Raw genomic sequence first — 19,253 nt, 5'->3', positions numbered from 1 at the left:
TAGCAGCATTCAGCTTCCCTCCTTCCCCAGCCTCCTGCCTGCTCTCGCTCCAGTGGTTACAGAACAAGCCGTCTGCCAGCAGGCCCGCAGTGCACTCATCACTTTCACACACGACCGCCCCGGGAAGCAGGGTCCAACATTAACTTTTTTTTCTACTGGACCGAACAAAATTTCTACTGGCCCAAACATGGGGTAGTTTATAAATGTATTAGGGTCATGGCGGGCCTAGGTTGACCTGCTTTCACTCTATTCAGCAAGTAAGAGACAACATTTGGTTATTAGGGTATATATTAAAAAGCTGTGTAATATAATTTAGCAATGTAAGACATTCTATTCTTTAAAATGGCATTGTATTCATTGTTTTTTGTTTCTAAAGTAGGAGATTTGTTTTCTCAAAATAGGACGCTGCCACGTTAAGACAACTGCTTTTCAAAAGATATCTGGCTACAGTAGGCTAGCCAAGATGAACGCTAGGTGTCTTTTAGCATTCTTTTTGCAGACTAACAGTAGCTACTAGCCAGTCTATTGCTAGCATTTTTTCACTATTAAAAGGTTTACTTTTGTGATTCACTTTCCCTAAAATAAAAAAGCTCAGTGAGTGGATTGAGTGCTTGTGTGTGCAGTGTGAAGGCATCAACTAACTTATTGAGTGCTCGAGAAGTTGAGGATCGTGGTTGAATGAATAGCCAATCATATTGCTCAGATTCAAATAGCATGACTTCTGTGTGCAGTCTTCAATGGTTTTCTATGGCAGACTGCGATACAGCAGGTAAATGTTCAATTGGAACTCCAAAATGCACTGAGAAGTTACTGACCCAGTGGATCTTGTCAGTCACTGGCCAGACGGGGTCAGTAACTTCTCAGTGCATTTTGGAGTTCCAATTGAACATTTACCTGCGATAACATTTTTGTTTTTTTAACAAATGTTTGTTTTTTTCACTGGCCCTGGGCCAGTGGGCCATCGTTAATGTCGGACCCTGCCGGAAGCACAGTGGCCCGGTTTTGTTTGGGCCCGGTTTAGCTCTGGACTGGAGTGTTTTCTGCAGAAAACAGCTGAGTCCCCACAATGCAGTGGTCTACAGAGAACAGCAGTCCCCACAATGCAACTGTCCCCTATAAAGTAAAGCAGTCCCCACAATGCAGCAGTCTCCTACACAGGAGAGCAGAACCCACAAAATACAGTAGTCTCCTACAGAGAGCAAAGTCCCCACAATGCCCGGAAGCACAGTGGCCCGGTTTGGCTCTGGACTGGAGTGTTTTTCTGCAGAAAACGGCTTTGTCCCCACAATGCAGTAGTCTCCTACAGAGAGCAAAGTCCCCACAATGCAAGCTTGAACTTGCAAACAGAATTTCAGGGGACAGGGACACGTTGACATAACTGACGCAAAGGAGCAGAACGAGGGTCTGTACATAAATCACCTTTGTTGGATGTGCCACAAATAATGCATCCTTACAAGGTACCACTACTTATTAAAATAGCCTCCAAGACCTGATAATGTTAATTAAAATCATTATGATTAACTCAAGCTAAAATGTAGTCAGTCGGTGCATGTAGGTTTGAAGCAAAGTTGTTTTTGTTACCACACACAAACTCCCCTCCTTTCTCAAATGTATTCAATTGCCTAGGTCAGCCTTTTTATGTCTGCTCAGCGTTAAAACTAGAATCATGTTTTGAGTTTGAGCAGAAATACAGTGTGTGTGTGTGTGTACACATGATATAAATGTACCGCTCAAGTGCAGTTTGATGGCTTCAGACTTTAAGTGCTAACAGAATCTACAGAAGCTGCTAATTAAGGTTGTCATCATAAAAAAAATTGCGTTCATTTGGTAATGGTTTCTCTAAAAACACATGTTGTTATTATTATCCTGTATTTACAGCCCTATGATTGGTGCTCCATGCTAGCAGCGCTAATGCCAACACAAACGCCACTTCCTCGTTGCCATTATAAACACATGCCATGGATGGGAACTCTGGTTAAAATCATTAGCACTTAAATTTAGCTGTAAATTTGTAATAATTATCTACACGTTAACATTATTTAATTCATTTATACAGAATTATTGCCTTCAGATTGGAAGGCTAAGGAGGAATATTTTTAAGAGAATAACATAAAACTCAAGGCTGTATGGGTTTTGTGACCAATATGAGGTGGATCACATTTAAAAATTGTGCATTGTATAAGTATGGGGTATGGGGTCATTTCTGTATATACTGTATAAGTATGGGGTCATTTCCCACCTAGCTGACCTTTCCTAAGGACCCAACCAAGTAAGGGACAAACTCTAAATTCATTCCCACAACAGGAAATCATAAGGGAAAGTAGAATGTATGAAATGAGTGTGTCGCCACCACCAAGACTTTCTTCTTCTTCTATTCGACAATCTTTGTGAAAATAAATCATTTTGGAGCAGGGTCGCATGCAGCTGGGTAGTCATCCTGCTCAAGCATCATGCTAGGAACCTTACTGTTTTTCTATCAAACATCGGGTTAATCTATTCTACGTGGGGTTTTACATTGTCCTCGCCGTTTTCAACCTTGTTTTATTGCTCTAACTCAGTGGTTCCCAACTCCAGTCCTCAACAGCACACACTTTTGTTGTAGCCCTGGACAAACATATCTGATTCAACTCATTGAGGGCCTGATGATTAGTTGACAAGTTGAATCAGGTGTGCTTCTCTGGGACTACAATAACAATGTGAACTGTTGGTGGTACTCGAGGACCTGAGTCGGGAACCAGTGCTCTAACTGGCGCCTTGTGAGCGGTCCCCGGTGGGCACCATTTGACGTTAAAGAGGAACTGACAGCGTTTTGGCACCATTAAATCTCATTCAAATATGGCGCATTTCTTTACATTTTGTGACAAGTGAGCACATAGATATGGTAATTTCACGTTTTTATACATTCATAGAATGTTTGGGAATGATGTCGAGTCGGGTATTTGTGAAAATTCTATAGTAATATGAGTGGGAAAGTGGCTGTGTGTCTGAGCAATTAATAGACACAGCATACCGCATTAAATAAAAACTAATAAAAACTTGTCAGTATTGTCCCGGATCGGAATCTTCACAGATTACCTAATCAGAGCTACAATCGGCCTGTATGCAAATAAGCCATTGCCATATGGGGATAATGCCATTCACTTTGAACTGTGTTTACAGGCAGTTACAACAGCACGACATTAGGTCATAGAAAGCACTCAGCAAAACCCACAAAATACACCTGAATGGTTTTCTTTAAAAGGGGCAGTTCAGTCAAAAATGTGATTTCCAGTTTTTTTTAAATGATATTCCAACACTATAAAGGCTGAAATAACACTCTGAAATTGTGAAAATTATGATAATAACCTTTTAGTAAGAGCTTTGTGGAAGACAAAAAACATATTCTTGGAATTTCAACCTGTTCAGGTGGGATGGAGTTTTTGGCCAACAGCATGACATCACATTCTGATCGAATTATTCTGACCAATGACCATTCAACTTTAATTTGCATATGTTTCCTCCTACTTTGAAGGGGTAAGCGGGGTAGGTTCTAGACCAGGAGTGGGCAAACTATTTGGCTCGAGGGCCACATCAGGATTTCAAAATTCAACGTAGGGCCGCACATGTTTTGTTTGTCAAAATCTTTTTGCGGGCCAGAAAAAGTGCAGTTATTTGAAAATATATAGGTCCATTATAATTTCTACATATCTTCTATCTAGTTTTAGACATTCAACACAGTGGCCTGTAGTGTTTTCTTAAAAAAAAAAATTACCCCTTTTTCTCCCCAATTTCGTGGTATCCGATTGTTTTAGGAGCTACTATCTTGTCTCATCGCTACAACTCATGTACGGGCTCGGGAAAGACAAAGGTTGAAAGTCATGCGTCCTCCGATACACAACCCAACCAACACATGGTGTCAATGGCCATCCAACCCGGAAGCCAGCCGCACCAATGTGTCGGAGGAAACACTGTGCACCTGGCAACCTTGGTTAGCGCGCACTGCGCCCGGCCCGCCACAGGAGTCGCTGGTGCGCCGACGCTAGGCCAATTGTGCGTCGCCCCACGGACCTCCCGGTTGCGACAGAGCCTGGGCGCGAAACCAGAGTCTCTGGTGGCACAGCTGGTGCTGCAGTACAGCGCCCTTAACCACTGTTTTTTTAAAACCCATAATTCCCCCCCCCCCCCAAAAAAAATTCCCACCGGCCGGATTGAATGGGCTTGCCAGCGGGCCATAGTTTGCTTGTCCCTGCTCTAGACTAGAGTCTAGACGATCCTATCCATCAATTAGGGCTGTGTATGTAAATATATTTACATTTTTATCAACACACCCACACAATCAGACTGAGCATTTCAATGGCAAAACGAGGCTCAGGTAAATAAAAAATATATTTTCATTAAATAAAACAGTGATTTATTAAACATATATCATTGATTTAAAATGAAAAATAATGCATCGGGGCTTTAAATATGTAAATACCAGAAGAGTTAAATCTAGTGAGGGATAAACTCAGTCAAACCTTTTCAGCCTGTAGCTACACTGATACGATGGTGAATAGCTTGCTTGCTCGCCCTGTTGTAGCCTGCCGTCTGTCCCATAACCCACGTTTTTGTAAATTTAACGGGAATTACCAGCTTGCTAGCCTGCACATTTGATTGACAACTAAGATATATGGTAACTGTGGATAACAGTCATTCAGGTTCAGAAGTGAGTCAGATTTCTTGTTAGCTAGCGAACCAAATGACAACTGCAATTTAGCAGTCTGTCAGGGCCTCCCGTGGCGCAGCGGTCTAAGGCACTGCAGTGCTTGACGCATCACTACAGATCCGGTTTGTGTTGCAGCTGGCCGCAACAGGGAGACCCATGAGGCGTCGCACAATTGGCCCAGCGTTGTCCAGGTTAGGGAAGGGTTTGGCCGGTCGGGTGTCCTTGTCCCATCGCGCTCTAGCGACTCCTGTTGCGAGCCGGGCGCATGCATGCTGACACGGTCGGCAGTTGTACGGTGTTTCCGACACATTGGTGCGGCTGGCTTCCAGGTTGAGCGAGCAGTGTGTCAAGAAGCAGTGTGTCTAGGCAGGGTTTTGTTTCGGAGGATGCATGGCTCTCAACCTTCGCCTCTCCTGAGTCCGTAGGGAGTTGCAGCAATGGAACAAGACTAACTACCAATTGGGGAGAAAAAATATCTAAAATAATATAAAGTCTGTCACTTACCCACTCATCCAAGCCTTGACATTAAATCCTCCCAGCAGCTAGCTAGGTACAACAAGGTCATGTGTTTTTAGCTTGCCAAAAATACATAAAAAGATCAGATAGCCTATTAGCCACGTTGACTTGTGATCATTGCCCTTGGTAGCTTTGTCGAAAATATTGAGCGAGTGAAACTTACGACAGTTCATCACTCGAATGGCTGCAAGCAGCAAACAATGTCAATCACAGCTCATACAACCTGATAGCAATATTTTTTACACTGCCAAGAACGTATTGGTAAAATATATTAATCATGCATTGACTGCATCCATCTATTCTGCCACCAATACCAGACTATAAGTCATTGAATTTTGAGTTAAATCTAAGTTATATATACAGTACCAGTCAAAAGTTTGGGCACACCTACTAATTCAAGGGTTTTTCTTAATTTTTTACTATTTTCTACTATGTAGAATAATAGTGAAGACATCAAAACTATGAAATAACACATATGGCAAACATACAAAAAAGTGTTATACAAATCTAAATATATTTTATATTCCTCAAAGTAGCCCTTCTTTGTCTTGATAACAGCTTTGCACACTCTTGGCATTCTCTCAACCAGCTTCATGAGAATGCTTTTCTTGAAGGAGTTCCCACATATGCTGAGCATTTGTTGGCTGCTTTTCCTTCACTCTGTGGTCTAACTCATCCCAAATCTTAATTAAGTTGAGGTCGGGTAATTTTTGAGGCCAGGTCATCTGATGCAACACTCAATCACTCTCCTTCTTGGTCAAATAGCCCTTCCACAGCCTGGAGTTGTGTTTTGGGTCATTGTCCTGTTGAAAAACAAATGAAAAGTCCCACTAAACGCAAACCATATGGGATGGCGTATCGCTACAGAATGCTGTGGTAGCCATGCTGGTTAAGTGTGCCTTGAATTCTAAATAAATCACAGACTGTCACCAGCAAAGAACCCCCACACCTCCTCCTCCATGCTTCACGGTGGGAACCACACATGTGGAGATCCTCCATTCACCTACTCTGCATATCACAAAGACACGGCGGTTGGAAGGCCTGACACGACCATGAAGGCCTGAATCACACAGTCTCCTCTGAACAGTGGATGTTGAGATGTCTGTTACTTGAACTCTGTGAAACACTTATTTTGGTTACTACATGATTCCATATGTGTTATTTCATAGTTTTGTTGTCTTTACTATTATTCTACAATGTAGAAAATAGTAAAAATAAAGAAAAACCTGGAATGAGTAGGTGTGTCCAAACTTTTGACTGATATATATATTAAAATATATATTAAAATAACCTCTTATAAAGTTGGTTTTGAGGGATAAACTGGGAATTGATTGATATTATGATTGTCTGTTTCATATCTGCAAAGTAGTTAAAACGGTGTCAGTTCCACTTTAAATGGGATGCCCAGTGGTATACAAGCCCCTCCCATGTGGCCCCAGCCCCCTTTGCCAGAGGGCAGCATTGACCTAACAGAAGCACCCCTGACACCTTTTGCCGGAGGGCAAAATTTACCTAACAGAAGCACCGGATCACCCACACCCGGCAAACTTGACCTCGAGTGACCGTAAAGTCTTGTCTCCACCCATTAAAAGCAGCTTCAGTTGTCGCTGTAGCAACCGAGCCGAACCCGGGACTAAACAACCTACCCCATTCCTTTTAATGCCGCTACAGCGCTCCCAGAGAAGTCCAAAGATGGTGGATAAATGAAGATAGTTCACTCAGGCCGTTTACCATATCATTTTTTTTCCAGTTCAGGTGTACTTAAGGGGGTGGCTCTCCCATAGACACCAATGTAATAGCAGCTGGGTCTGGTCTACCTCGTTCGTGGACTTCCATTGAAACAGAAAAAATGAGGGAGTGGGATATCTCGCTTGCTCTTCCGTCTCTGAGAAGTCCTGCGTGTGTAAACATACGGACTAATCTTTTGCTAAGCCTCCCCCTTTAGGCAGGTAGGTCACAGCGCATAATATAGAGGCTCCTCCCCCTCTCTTGGGAGGGGTGGAGCTTGTGATGCCCCACCCCCTGTGTGATACTGAGGGGTGGGGCTTATAGACTTACTGTAAACAGACGCAGCAGGGCAGCACACAGAACTCTGTTGGGCCATAAACAACAAAGGAGGAAGATGGGAGCGTTGCAGGCGCACCGATTGGCCAGCGGCAGCAGCCATAGAGACAGGCAAATGAGGAGAAAGGACAATGGGAGGTGTCAAAGTGGATAAAGGAGTGTGGGGTTCCACAATCCAATCACATTAAATGTTTTTTTTGTGTAGCTATGCTGGTGCAAAGAGCTTGGAGCAAACATTTTTACTTCATTGTCTCCTTCAAATGTGGATGCTGACACCCGTACCTAGCTTAGTCTATCCCATCCCACCCCTCCAACCCACCCCTTGTCCCTCCACCCAGCCTTGTCACTATTTCTCTCTGCATGCCGAGCCCCCTACCCGCTTCTCCTCCTTTCCCTCCGGTCTTTTAAAGATCAGGACTGGGTGGGTGGACAAACACTTCATAAAATGGGGATCTTCAAAACTTGACACTTAAAAATCATTGACACCAAATAGAACAAATCAATAAATTCTACAGACACATTCATCTACACTGTAACAGACCCTCCAATCAGCAGATCTAGTAATAGAGAGGGGGCGAGGCTGGGGGAGTGACTCAATACTAAACAGGTCACGTAATATGGGGGAAGAAGCAAGACCCCCCCCCCCCCCCCAATCCCCCCCATCAAAAAAAGCCAGGAGTTCCATTCTCAGTCTTCTTCATATCCTTTTCGGATACTCCACTGTAGCACTCCAAATATAACCCATGTCCAGTCCCTATAATCCAGAAAGAGGGGGGTGGGGGGGTAGGAACTCCCAAAAATATCTAAGGGGGGGGTCAAAAATCATCATCAGTATCGCTTGGACTGGGCATGGGTGGAAGAGCAGTAGCTAGTGTAATCATAGTAGTAACGATAGTAGTAGAAGTAGTGATAATAGTAGTAGTAGTAGTAGTAGTTGTTGTTTTGGGGAGACTGTGGTAAGTAGCCATAGTGCCTTTGCAGTAGTAGTAGTAGTAGTAAGTAGTAAATAGTAGTCAATGGTGGTTCATTTTTGTGTGACTCGAGCGCAGGTAGAGTAGAGAGAACAAGAAAGATCCGAGAGAGCGCAATGGTGACAGAGTGAGCTCTCCAGCTCTAATGGTCTCCCTTGGGTTGGTTGTCCGTGAGGGAGGGACTAGGTGGGGGCAGGGGGGAGGAGTCCTGGCTGCCGGCAGCAGCGGTGGCGTGACGCTGGCGCTGGTAGAGCCGCCAGCCCTTGCGGCAAAGCAGCACGAACCAGTAGACCTGCGGCGCCAGGATGCATAAGTTGCCCAGGTTGACCGACAGCGTCAGATGGAACGGCACGCCGTAGATGGGGATGCCGTAGTGGCGGCCGTAGACCCAGTACATGTAGGGAAAAAGGGCAATTCGACACAGGAAGAAGCTGAGCAGCACCATGCCCCCATTGGCCTTGTGGACCCAGCAGTCCTGCAGACCCAGCTATGACAAACAAGAGGAGAGAAGGGAAGGATGTGTTGGGAAAATATTCAAAAGAGACAAAAAGAGAGAAAAGAGGTCAATATATGGTCAAACAGTGTTGAAATTCTAAGTGAGCAAAACATAAAGTGGGTTGGAATACCTGGGCCTGTTCAAATACTTTGAAAATGCATTCTTCCTTCCTTCCTCCTTTCCATAATGAAATGACTGATCTGACACGACCGAACTGGTGAACTCTATGATGTGGTACCCATGCATAATGATAGATCATTTGATACACCATTACAGGAAGGCAAGGAGGCATTCTAACAGGGCCCATAAGTGACAGTGGCTCTGCAGTACCCAACCAGTCCACCAGAAGGAGGTGTGAGTAAAGACAGAGAGTGGCCCCAAAGATTTTTATAACTAAACCAAGATAGCCCACAGCCTGTCGTTTACAATGGGAACAAATGAGCCATAGTAGGCAAAACAAGCAAGGAGGGGGGCAGAGCCAAGCACAAGCTAGCGAGATCCTATTGGTGCGTTCTAGCATAATCTGCATTATTCCGTTAGGGAACGCTTACTCTGTGAAATGCACCTGTGCAATAACTCAATTTGCCTTTGCACTCCTTCTAAACAATGCACATTTTTCAAACTTTTGCAAAGGCTTAAATTTACAAACCTAAAGTCCACTCTGTTTATAACAGATTCTAGTTTTGGGAACAGCAAACTGTATTGAGATCAAATGTTTCATTGATGAGAAAATGTGCAGAATTTCATCCAAAATCCATCTCCTTCCATCTTCTCCAACTGCCGGCCACTGGGCTTCCCCTTTTCACTACCATATGAGTGGGAACGCCAACCGGATGCTTCACATTTAAACATCCAGTGAAATATCTGTCTCATTGTTCTATCTGTGGCGGGCGGCCCTACAGACTGAAGAGACAGATGTCAGCAGAAAGGGAGCTGGAGGCCAAGAGGACTGCCTGCTCACTGTTCTGCTTTTTTTGTGATACACACATACCAAAAGTGTGCATTTAGTGAGTGGCTGTACGAATACAAGTACATTCACTACATGACCAAAAGTATATGGACACCTGCTCGTCGAACATCATATTGGGCATGAATATGGAGTTGGTCCCCCCTTTGCTGCTATAACAGCCTCCACTCTTCTGGGAAGGCTTTCCACTAAATGTTGGAACATTGCTGCGGGGACTTGCTTCCGTTCAGCCACAAGCGCATTAGTGAGATCGGGCATTGATGTTGGGTGATTAGGCCTTGCTAGCAGTCGGTGTTCCAATTCATCCCAACAAAGTTTGATGGGGTTGAAGTCAGGGATCTGTGCAGGCAAGTCAAGTTCTTCCACACCGATCACGACAAACCATTTCTTTATGGATCTCGTTTGGTGCACGGGGCATTGTCCTGCTGAAAAAAACGTTACCACAAAGTTGAAAGCACAGAATCGTCTAGAATGTAATTGTATGCTCTAGCGTTAAGATTTCCCTTCACTGGAACTAAGGGGCCTAGCCCGAACCATGAAAAACAGCCCCAGACCATTATTCCTCCTCCACCAAACTTTACAGTTGGCAGTATGCATTCGGGCAGATAGCGTTCTCTTAGCATCCGCCAAACCCAGATTCGTCCGTCGGACTGCCAGATGGTGAAGCATGATTCATCACTCCAGAGAATGCTTTTCCACTGCTCCAGAGTCCAATGGCGGCGAGCTTTACACCACTCCAGCCGACGCTTGGCATTGCGCATGGTGATCTTAAGGCTTGTGTGCGGCTGCTCGGCCATGGAAACCCATTTCATGAAGCTCCCTACAACAGCTCTTGTGCTGATGTTGCTTCCAGAGGCAGTTTGGAACTCGGTAGTAAGTGTTGCAACCGAGAACAGATGATTTTTACACACTTCAGCACTCGGTAGTCCCGTTCTGTGAGCTTGTGTGGCCTACCACCTTGTGGCTGAGCTGTTGTTGCTCTATGACATTTCTACTTCACAATAACAACACTTACAGTTGACTGGTGCAGCTCTAGCAAAGCAGAAATTTGACAAACTGACTTGTTGGAAAGGTGGCATCCTATGACGGTGACATGTTGAAAGTCACTGAGATCTTCAGTAAGGCCATTCTACAGCCAATGTTTGTCTATGGAGATTGCATGCCTGTGTGCTTGATTTTATACACTTGTCAGCAACGGGTGTGGCTGAAATAGCCGAATTCACTAATTTGAAGGGTGTCTCATACTTGTGTGTATATAGCGTATCTATACATTGTTAGGTGTGTGTCACCTGGATGAGGATCTTCCCTAGGGAGACGAAGGGCGTGCTGAGCTCTGTGAGAAACAGGCAGCCAATGAAGTAGTCTCCCTGGTCCCTCCTGAAGAACTGAAAAGGCACAGGGAGGGAGATGACACACCGTTACTACAGTCTGATACAAGACCATACACACACACACACACACCCACCCCCCCCCCCCCCCAGTACTTTAGAACAGAAAGGACTTGGAGAATGGATTGTCCCTATGGCTGCACATACAAAAACAGGAGTCAGGACCCGGCTCAATAACACCAACAAGGCCACAAACCAACAGAGAAGAGAAACCAGGCCCAGAAACTCCAATAAGAAACACTCGTATTTCATTGTAAAAGGTTTCTGTTGAGTACACTAATGAATACGATCCAGACTTATGCCATGAGCCCAGTCAGTACGGGAAGAGAATGGATCACTATGAGTAAACATAAGGAGGAGTGTATTGATGGAAGCTGCAGACAAGGATGCCAAACAGAGAGGGCTCTGTGTGTGTTTTGTGTGTGTGTGTTAGATATGGCTGTGCGTGTGTGTGTGTGTCTGTGTGTGTGTGTGTGTGTGTGTGCGTTAGACATGGCTGTGTGTGCGTGTGATGTGATGATGAATAAACCAGTAGCGTGCGGGTGCGAAGGGTAAGACACAAACTCTGCCATCTGCCCAATGGAAGGATGACCTGCAGCACACACTGCTGCTATGTAACACTACACCTACCTACCTACACACACCTACCTACCCACTGTACCTTCCTGCTGGACCAGGCCTCTGTGTGTGTGTGTGTGAGTGTGTGTGTGTATGTATTACATGTCAGTGTGTGTTACCTGCGTGTGTGGGAGGGGAACAAAGCAGGGAGCGAGGGAAGAGGAGGAAGAGAGGAGGATTACAGTAGCTGGAGCCTGAATAATGGAGGGGGGGTAAGGTGATCTCATATCACCATTGACAGCCACTGCAAACACAGGGGTCAGGTTTCCAATGCACCTGGCCTCCTCGCTACATGAAATGGACGCTAACACAATCTGTGTGTGTGTGTCTGTGTAGGTAGGTTTGCTGTTGAATACTGTATTATGCACTCATCTGTCGTTATGCGGCTATTAGCTAGCATTCGACTGAAAATGCTGTGGAGGGGAAGACTGAAGACGCCAAACTAATAGAAGGAAAATATCAGCTAGTCTCTACCTCTTGTATCATTGTCAAAGCACTTGTCAAATAGGGTTAGTGCCATATCTCTCTTAGCCTCTCCCTCCATCATTCACTCATCCCTTTTCTCTCCCCTCTTTTGACTCTCCCTCTCATCAATGTCAGGAAGCAGAATGGTCAACAGGGTATCCCTGTCTTCCCCCTTCCTTCCCTCCCTCTCTCTATATTCTCTCTCACCAGAGTGATGAGCAGCACAATGGTCAGAAGGCCCATGTCACTTTATCACTCACTCACCCTCCTCTCATCTCCCTCCCCTCCTCCTCTCCCATGTCTCCCCTCCTCCGTCTCCCCTCCTACTCTCCCACGTCTCCCCTCCTCCTCTCGTCAGTGGCAGGCAGCAGAATGTTCAGCAGGGCATTCAAATCTCCCTGTTTTTCTGGCCTCAGAGAGAATCTGTGTGTGTGTGTGTTACTGACCAGCGTGATGGGCAGAGACAGGGACAAGAGAGGCATGAGACTGAGGCCAGAGAGAGTCTGTGTGTGCGTCTGTCTGTCTGTCTGTCTGTCTGTCTGTCTGTGTGTGTGTGTGTGTTACTGACCAGGGTGACGGGCAGCAAGATGGTGAGCAGGGCGATGTGGTGGAGCACCAGTAGGAACTCGCGGCGGACAAACGAGTTGACCGTGGTCAGCGAGTGCTCCTTGTACTCCTCGTGGCCCTTGACCCGGAAGCGGTAGTAGTGGCTTAGGTACATGGCATAGATATCGTATGTCATGTAGGGTACGCCGTACCAGATGACAAAGTAGGTGGCCAGCCAGTACCTGAGAGAGAGGGAGGGAAACAAGCGTTTCTTATTGGACACGTTCAGGTTAGTCCATCCCCGTTCTGGCTGTTTGCTTGTGTTTGGTTCCTAGTGAATACAACCCAAGGTCATGTTCATTAGTGACTTCAGATTGTCCCTCCACATTATGGCCCCTTTGGTTCCGTATGTTCCTAGTGATTAAGACCTAGTGTGGGTGTGTTCAGTGATGTGAAAAGTTCAGAGTATCGTAAAATGGATAGAATAGTATGAATAGTGAATAGTGCTGATCTGGCATACAATATTAATAATAACACGATACATTTCTATCTGAATGTTCTGTAACGTTGTATACTCCAAAACAGGGCCCAGGTAGCTTCGCGGTTAAGAGCTTTGGGCCAGTGACCGAAAGGTAAAACCCCAGCCCGCAAGGTGGAAAAATCGGCCGTTCTGCCCTTGAGCAAGGCAGGCTTGGGCGGTATACCGTATACCGGGGTATTTGGAAAAATCTATGGGATGGTTTTTAAATACCGTCAAAACTATTTAAGTTTGTCAAAAGATTTGAATATTTGTAGTTACTTTTTAAGCTAATAACTGCAGTCAACTTGTGCTATATGTTAGGAGATAAAGCATTGCGTTCCTCATTTCACCTGTCACATTACTTTACATTATGAAGCTTACCGTAGTTCCCCAGAACAGTTAAGCCAGTCACGTATGTAAAAAGCACAACGGGAGAAAGTGCTTCTACATATGCAATCCACTACTACATGTTAGCCATCAGCTATCTAATAATGGCTTTCTGACAGAAGTCAAAGAGCTCTGGATGAGTTCTGTACAGTTGCTATTTTTTCCCTGTGTTGCTATTAGAATTTTTTTCCTATCCTCCATTCTTCTCCCCTCTGCTCCGTGTACACATACTGCTCTTCCTTCAAAGAAGCATGCATCAAAACTTTATTCATTTGTACAATTTATCTCATTCCCTTTTGCTTGTAAAATGTCCACTCACCGAAAATTACATTCGGTAGCTACTTGCTATGCTTATATAACTTTATGAGCTGGATTTGCCTGTCTTTGCAATTAGTTTGTTTGTTTTCGCTTGTTAGCATTTAGCTAACAGCGTCTATGCGATTTTGCTATTAGTTTGTGCAATTTTTTTCAGGATTCTGGTGAAAGAGGCCCAATGGGATTTATTTGCTTCTTTAGCGCCCCCTTGTGTGCTATGCCGGTAATACCGTAAATCCCGGGATGAGAGAAGGTCAGTATGACGATATGAAAATCTGTATACCACCAAAGCCTATAGTTTACCCCCAACAACAACTGCTCCCGGGTGCCGATGATGTGGACGTCGAATAACGCAGCCCCCTGCACCTCTCCGATTCAGAGGTGCTGGATTAAATGCGGAAGACACATTTTGGTTGAATGCATTCAGTTGTGCACCTGACTAGGTATTGCCTTTCCATTTCCCAGATTCTTTCTGTGTGTATGGGGAGTGAGAAGTCTTGAGGAAGTTTCATCCTGTGTTTCTGTTGATACAGCATTACACATTTTCCTGCGATACTCATATGAGCAAGCAAGCACTCTCAGACACATGAGTGATCATGTACACAACAACAGGGCTATACAGGCAGCTAAGCTTATGGTGCAACTGTAATAAAGAAATGAAGAGCTTGGGAGTGAGCAGCACAGGAGCAGACTGCCCCTAATAAAAGCAGATTGCTACTGGTTCATATCATGACCGGCCAGAACAGCGTTGGTGACCTTTGACCCCCTCAGTAGATTCAACCTTCACCCTGTATTATAAGGTCACCAGACAGCCATGATGGCTTAACATGCCAGCAAGTGCTTAGGATAAACTGGGTAGTAAAGCTAGTGAGTTTCTCTTGGTCCTGGAGTGGCTCAGTTGGTAAGAGAAGTGTGAGCCAAGTGGGCAAAAAGTTTGTGGGTTCAATTCCCTCAGGGATCACATACATACAGTACCAGTCAAATGTTTGTACATACCTACTCATTCAAGTTTTTTTTCTTTGTTAATATTTGCTACATTGTAGTAATGAAGACATCAAAACTATGAAATAACACATATGGAATCATGTAGTAACCAGAAAAGTGTTAAACAAATCAAAATATATTTTATATTTGAGATTCTTCAAAATAGACAACCTTTGCCTTGATGATAGCTTTGCACACTCTTGGAATTATCTCAACCAGCTTCATGAGGTAGTCACCTGGAATGCATTTCAATTAACAGGTGTGCTTTGTTAAACATTTATTTGTGGAATTTCTTTCCTTCTTAATGCGTTAATGCGTTTGAGCCAATCAGTTGTGTTGTGACAAGGTAGGGGTGGTATAAAGAAGATAGCCCTATTTGGTAAAAGTCCAAGTCCATATTATGGCAAGAACAGCTAAAATAAGCAAAGAGAAACGACATTACTTTAAGACATGAAGGTCAGTCAATGTGGAACATTCTAAGAACTTTGAAAGCTCCTTCAAGTGCAGTCGCAAAAACCATCAAGCGCTATAATGAAATTGTCTCTCATGAGGAAAGGAAGACCTACATTTACCTCTGCTGCAAAGGATAAGTTCATTAGAGTTACCAACCTCAAAAATTGCAGCCCAAATAAATGCTTCAGAGTTCAAGCAACAGACACATCTCAACATCAACTGTTCAGAGAATACTGTGTGATTAAAGCCCTCATGGTCAATTAACAGCAAAGAAACCACTACTAAAGGACACCAATAAGAAGAAGCGATTTGCTTGGGCCAAGGAAAACAAGCAATGGACATTAGATTGGTGGAAATCTGTCCTTTGGTCTGATGATTCAAAATTTGAGATTTCTGTTTCTAACCACTGTCTTTGTAAGACGCAGAGTAGGTGAACAGATGATCTCCGCATGTGTAGTTCCCACCATGAAGCATGGAGGAGGTGTGGGGGTTCTTTGCTGGTGACACTGTCTGTGATTTATTTAGAATTCAAGGCACACTTGAAGCATGGCTACCACAGCATTCTCCATACCATCTGGTGTGCGCTTAGTGGGACTATCATTTGTTTGTCAACAGGACAATGACCCAACACACCTCCAGACTGTGTAAGGGCTATTTGACCAAGAAGGAGTGCTCCATCAGATGACCTGGCCTCCACAATCACCAAACCTCAACCCAATTGAGATGGTTAATGATGAGTTGGACCGCAGAGTGAAGGATAAGCGGCCAACAAGTGCTCAGCATATGTGGGAACTCCTTCAAGACCGTTGGAAAAGCATTCCAGGTGAAGCTGGTTGAGAGAATGCCAAGAGCATTCAAAGCTGTCTTCAAGGCATAGGGTGGCTACTTTGAAGTATCTAAAATATGTTTTGATTTGTTTAATACTTTTTTTTGGTTACTACATGATTCCATATGTGTTATTTCATAGTTTTGATGTCTTCACTATTATTCTACAATGTAGAAAATAATCAAAATAATGAAAAACCCTTGAATGAGTAGGTGTGTCCAAACTTTTGACTGGTACTGTTACAAAATATTTATTCAGTGAATTCACTGTACTGCAAGTTTCTTTGGATAAAAGTGTCTGTTTAGTGTTTGTGGCAATTATTTATAACATTAACTCTAGCTATATGTAGGAATGTAGCAATGTATAGACTGAAACACAACACACCGCGTAGAACAATTAGCTCAGTTGATTAGAGCACATTAGTTGTTGTTACTAACCCTCTGCTGGTCCCTCCCATGCCAGCAGTGAGTCTATTGGAAGAATAGTGTGTGTGTGTGTGTGTGTGTGTGCCTGCCTGCCTGCCTGCCTGACTGCCTAAGCTAAATGACAAGGATAACACAAACAGTCTATCCTCCTTGCACCGTGGCTGTGTGTGTTGCAATGTTACAGGCTGGCGACTCGCGCGCCTGCTCTGCGCTATGCTGTTGCGGAATTAAGCCCAGGGGGGGGGGGGGGGGGATTAGCAGAGCACTGATGCTGGGTTAGGTCAGGAGGAAGAAAGGACATTGCACTGACTGAGGCTGGGCCATGGTCAGAGGCATCCCGGGCTATGGCAACTGACTGGCTGGATTACACTGACTATTAGCATTAGCAGTAGTGTTAGTATTAGCCAAGCAGCACTGCCCAAGCCAAGATAGAGATACAGGGATAAGGATCCTAAGCTACACTAGCCCACACAGCAACCTGCTACTTGCAGACTGAGCATATGGCCATCTGACCGAGATACACTATTAGCATCAGCTAGTTAGCACTGGCCAGGTCAAGGATACGGATAGTAAGCTAAAGCTATGCTGTTGACTGCCACTGACTGACTGAGCAGGTGGCCATCTGACTCAGGATAGAGGGGTTCTGGGCCTAAATGAACTTTTTGGTCCACCAGCCACTGTGGCAGGTAGATAAAAAAATATTCCAGCCACTCAGATGTTTTACTAGCCAAAATATTGTTGCTCCATAATTATATCACAAAAACACAAACAGATGACCATGCTTCGTAATGTTTCTAAAACAATACATTTATTAGTAAGAAGTAATGTGGTATATTGCTCAATTTCTTTGAAAAATAATTGTGACCGGAGTCTATTAACGAAAATATCAGAGAAAAAATGTTCAGCTGCTCCTTTAAGGGCGGGATGTTATTGTGGTATCGGGCCACTCAGTCCTGTCATGCTTGTCTGGGTGTATGAGATTTGGAATCTGACTAGGGCGTCTCTTCGCTATCAGTTGAAGCAGCAGACAAACTAACGTTGAAAAACAACCGAGCTTGTGAAAAAAACAATGCAAATGGCCAAGAACCACGAGAACAGTCTCACTTTGTAGACTTTTGAGTAAATTAGACCAACTGTTATGCCTGTGTGCAGCGCCTACAAAAATGAATCTATCAGCACTTCACTCATTGCGCACAGTTCCCCTGCCAGGCAGTGTTTCTGTGTGAGGTGAAATATGGGATTTATATTTATTTTGTGCAATCAGCAGCTATAAAACAAAACAGCAGAAATACTCATGTGCTCATACTTGACTTTTGACAATTTTATTTGAGAATGTAATGCTATCATTAATGTAATGCTATCATTACTGTAATGCTATTACTAGCCTGTTCAATCTCTCTTTCGTATCATCTGAGATTCACAAAAATTGTAAAGCTGTCACGATCATCCCCCTCTTCAAAAGGGGGAGACACTCTAGACCCAAACTGCTACAGACCTATATCTATCCTACCCTGCCTTTCTAAGGTCTTCGAAAGCCAAGTTAACAAACAGATTACCGACCATTTCGAATCCCACCATACCTTCTCTACTATGCAATTTATGCAACATTCTATTCAGGAGACTAAACAGCCTTGGTTTCTCAAATGACTGCCTCACCTGGTTCACCAACTACTTCTCTGATAGAGTTCAGTGTGTCAAATCGAAGGGCCTGTTGTCTGGACCTCTCTATAGGGGTGCCACAGGGTTCAATTCTCAGGCCGACTCTCTTCTCCGTATACATCAATGATGTTGCTCTTGCTGCTGGTGATTCTCTGATCCACTTCTACGCAGACGATACCATTCTGTATACTTCTGGCCCTTCTTTGGATACTGTGTTAATTAACCTCCAGGCGAGCTTCAATGCCATACAACACTCCTTCCGTGGACTCCATCTGCTCTTAAATGCAAGTAAACTAAATGCATGCTCTTCAACCGATCGCTGCCCGCACATGCCCACACGTCCAACATCACTACTCTGGATGGTTCTGACTTAGAATATGTGGACAACTACAAATACCTAGGTGTCTGGTTAGACTGTGAACTCCCCTTCCAGACTCACATTGTCACGTTCTGACCTCTATTTCCGTTGTTTTGCATTTATTTAGTATGGTCAGGGCGTGAGTTGGGTGGGCAGTCTATGTTTGTTTTTCTATGTTTTGGGGCAGTTCTATGTTTTCGGCCTAGTATGGTTCTCAATCAGAGGCAGGTGTCATTAGTTGTCTCTGATTGAGAATCATACTTAGGTAGCCTGGGTTTCACTGTTTGTTTGTGGGTGATTGTTCCTGTTTTTGTGTTTGCACCAGACAGGGCTGTTTTGAGTTCTCACGTTTCTTGTTTTTTTTCGTTAGTTTGTTCATGTATAGTGTCGTCAATAAATACAATGAACAACCACCACGCTGCGCTTTGGTCCGCCTCTACTTCACAAGAAGAGAATCGTTACAGAATCACCCACCACAACAGGACCAAGCGGTGTGGTAATGGGCAAAGGAGAAAGCAGCAGCAGGAGCAGCGCGAGGAGGTATGGACATGGGAGGACGAATTAGACGGTAAAGGACCTTGGGCTCAGCCAGGAGAATATCGCCGCCCCAA

At 44.4% G+C, this 19,253-nt stretch overlaps 1 protein-coding gene across 2 annotated transcripts in view; it reads right to left on the bottom strand.

Moving 5' to 3' along the window:
- Window positions 1–7,402: 7,402 nt before the first annotated feature.
- The window catches only part of LOC139418096 (ceramide synthase-like), a 38,006-nt gene continuing 26,155 nt past the window's right edge, over window positions 7,403–19,253 (bottom strand). For both annotated transcript variants that reach the window (XM_071167275.1, XM_071167276.1), the window contains 3 exons: window positions 12,738–12,957; window positions 10,988–11,083; window positions 7,403–8,722 (listed from right to left, as the gene is read on the bottom strand). In XM_071167275.1, coding sequence (XP_071023376.1) covers window positions 8,378–8,722; window positions 10,988–11,083; window positions 12,738–12,957 — 661 coding nt within the window. In that variant the 3' untranslated portion in view covers window positions 7,403–8,377. The remainder of the gene's footprint in view (window positions 8,723–10,987; window positions 11,084–12,737; window positions 12,958–19,253) is intronic.

This window comes from Oncorhynchus clarkii, chromosome 10, assembly GCF_045791955.1.
Source record: "Oncorhynchus clarkii lewisi isolate Uvic-CL-2024 chromosome 10, UVic_Ocla_1.0, whole genome shotgun sequence".
Lineage (NCBI taxonomy): Eukaryota > Metazoa > Chordata > Actinopteri > Salmoniformes > Salmonidae > Oncorhynchus > Oncorhynchus clarkii.
This window is presented reverse-complemented; position numbering and strand designations above follow the sequence as displayed.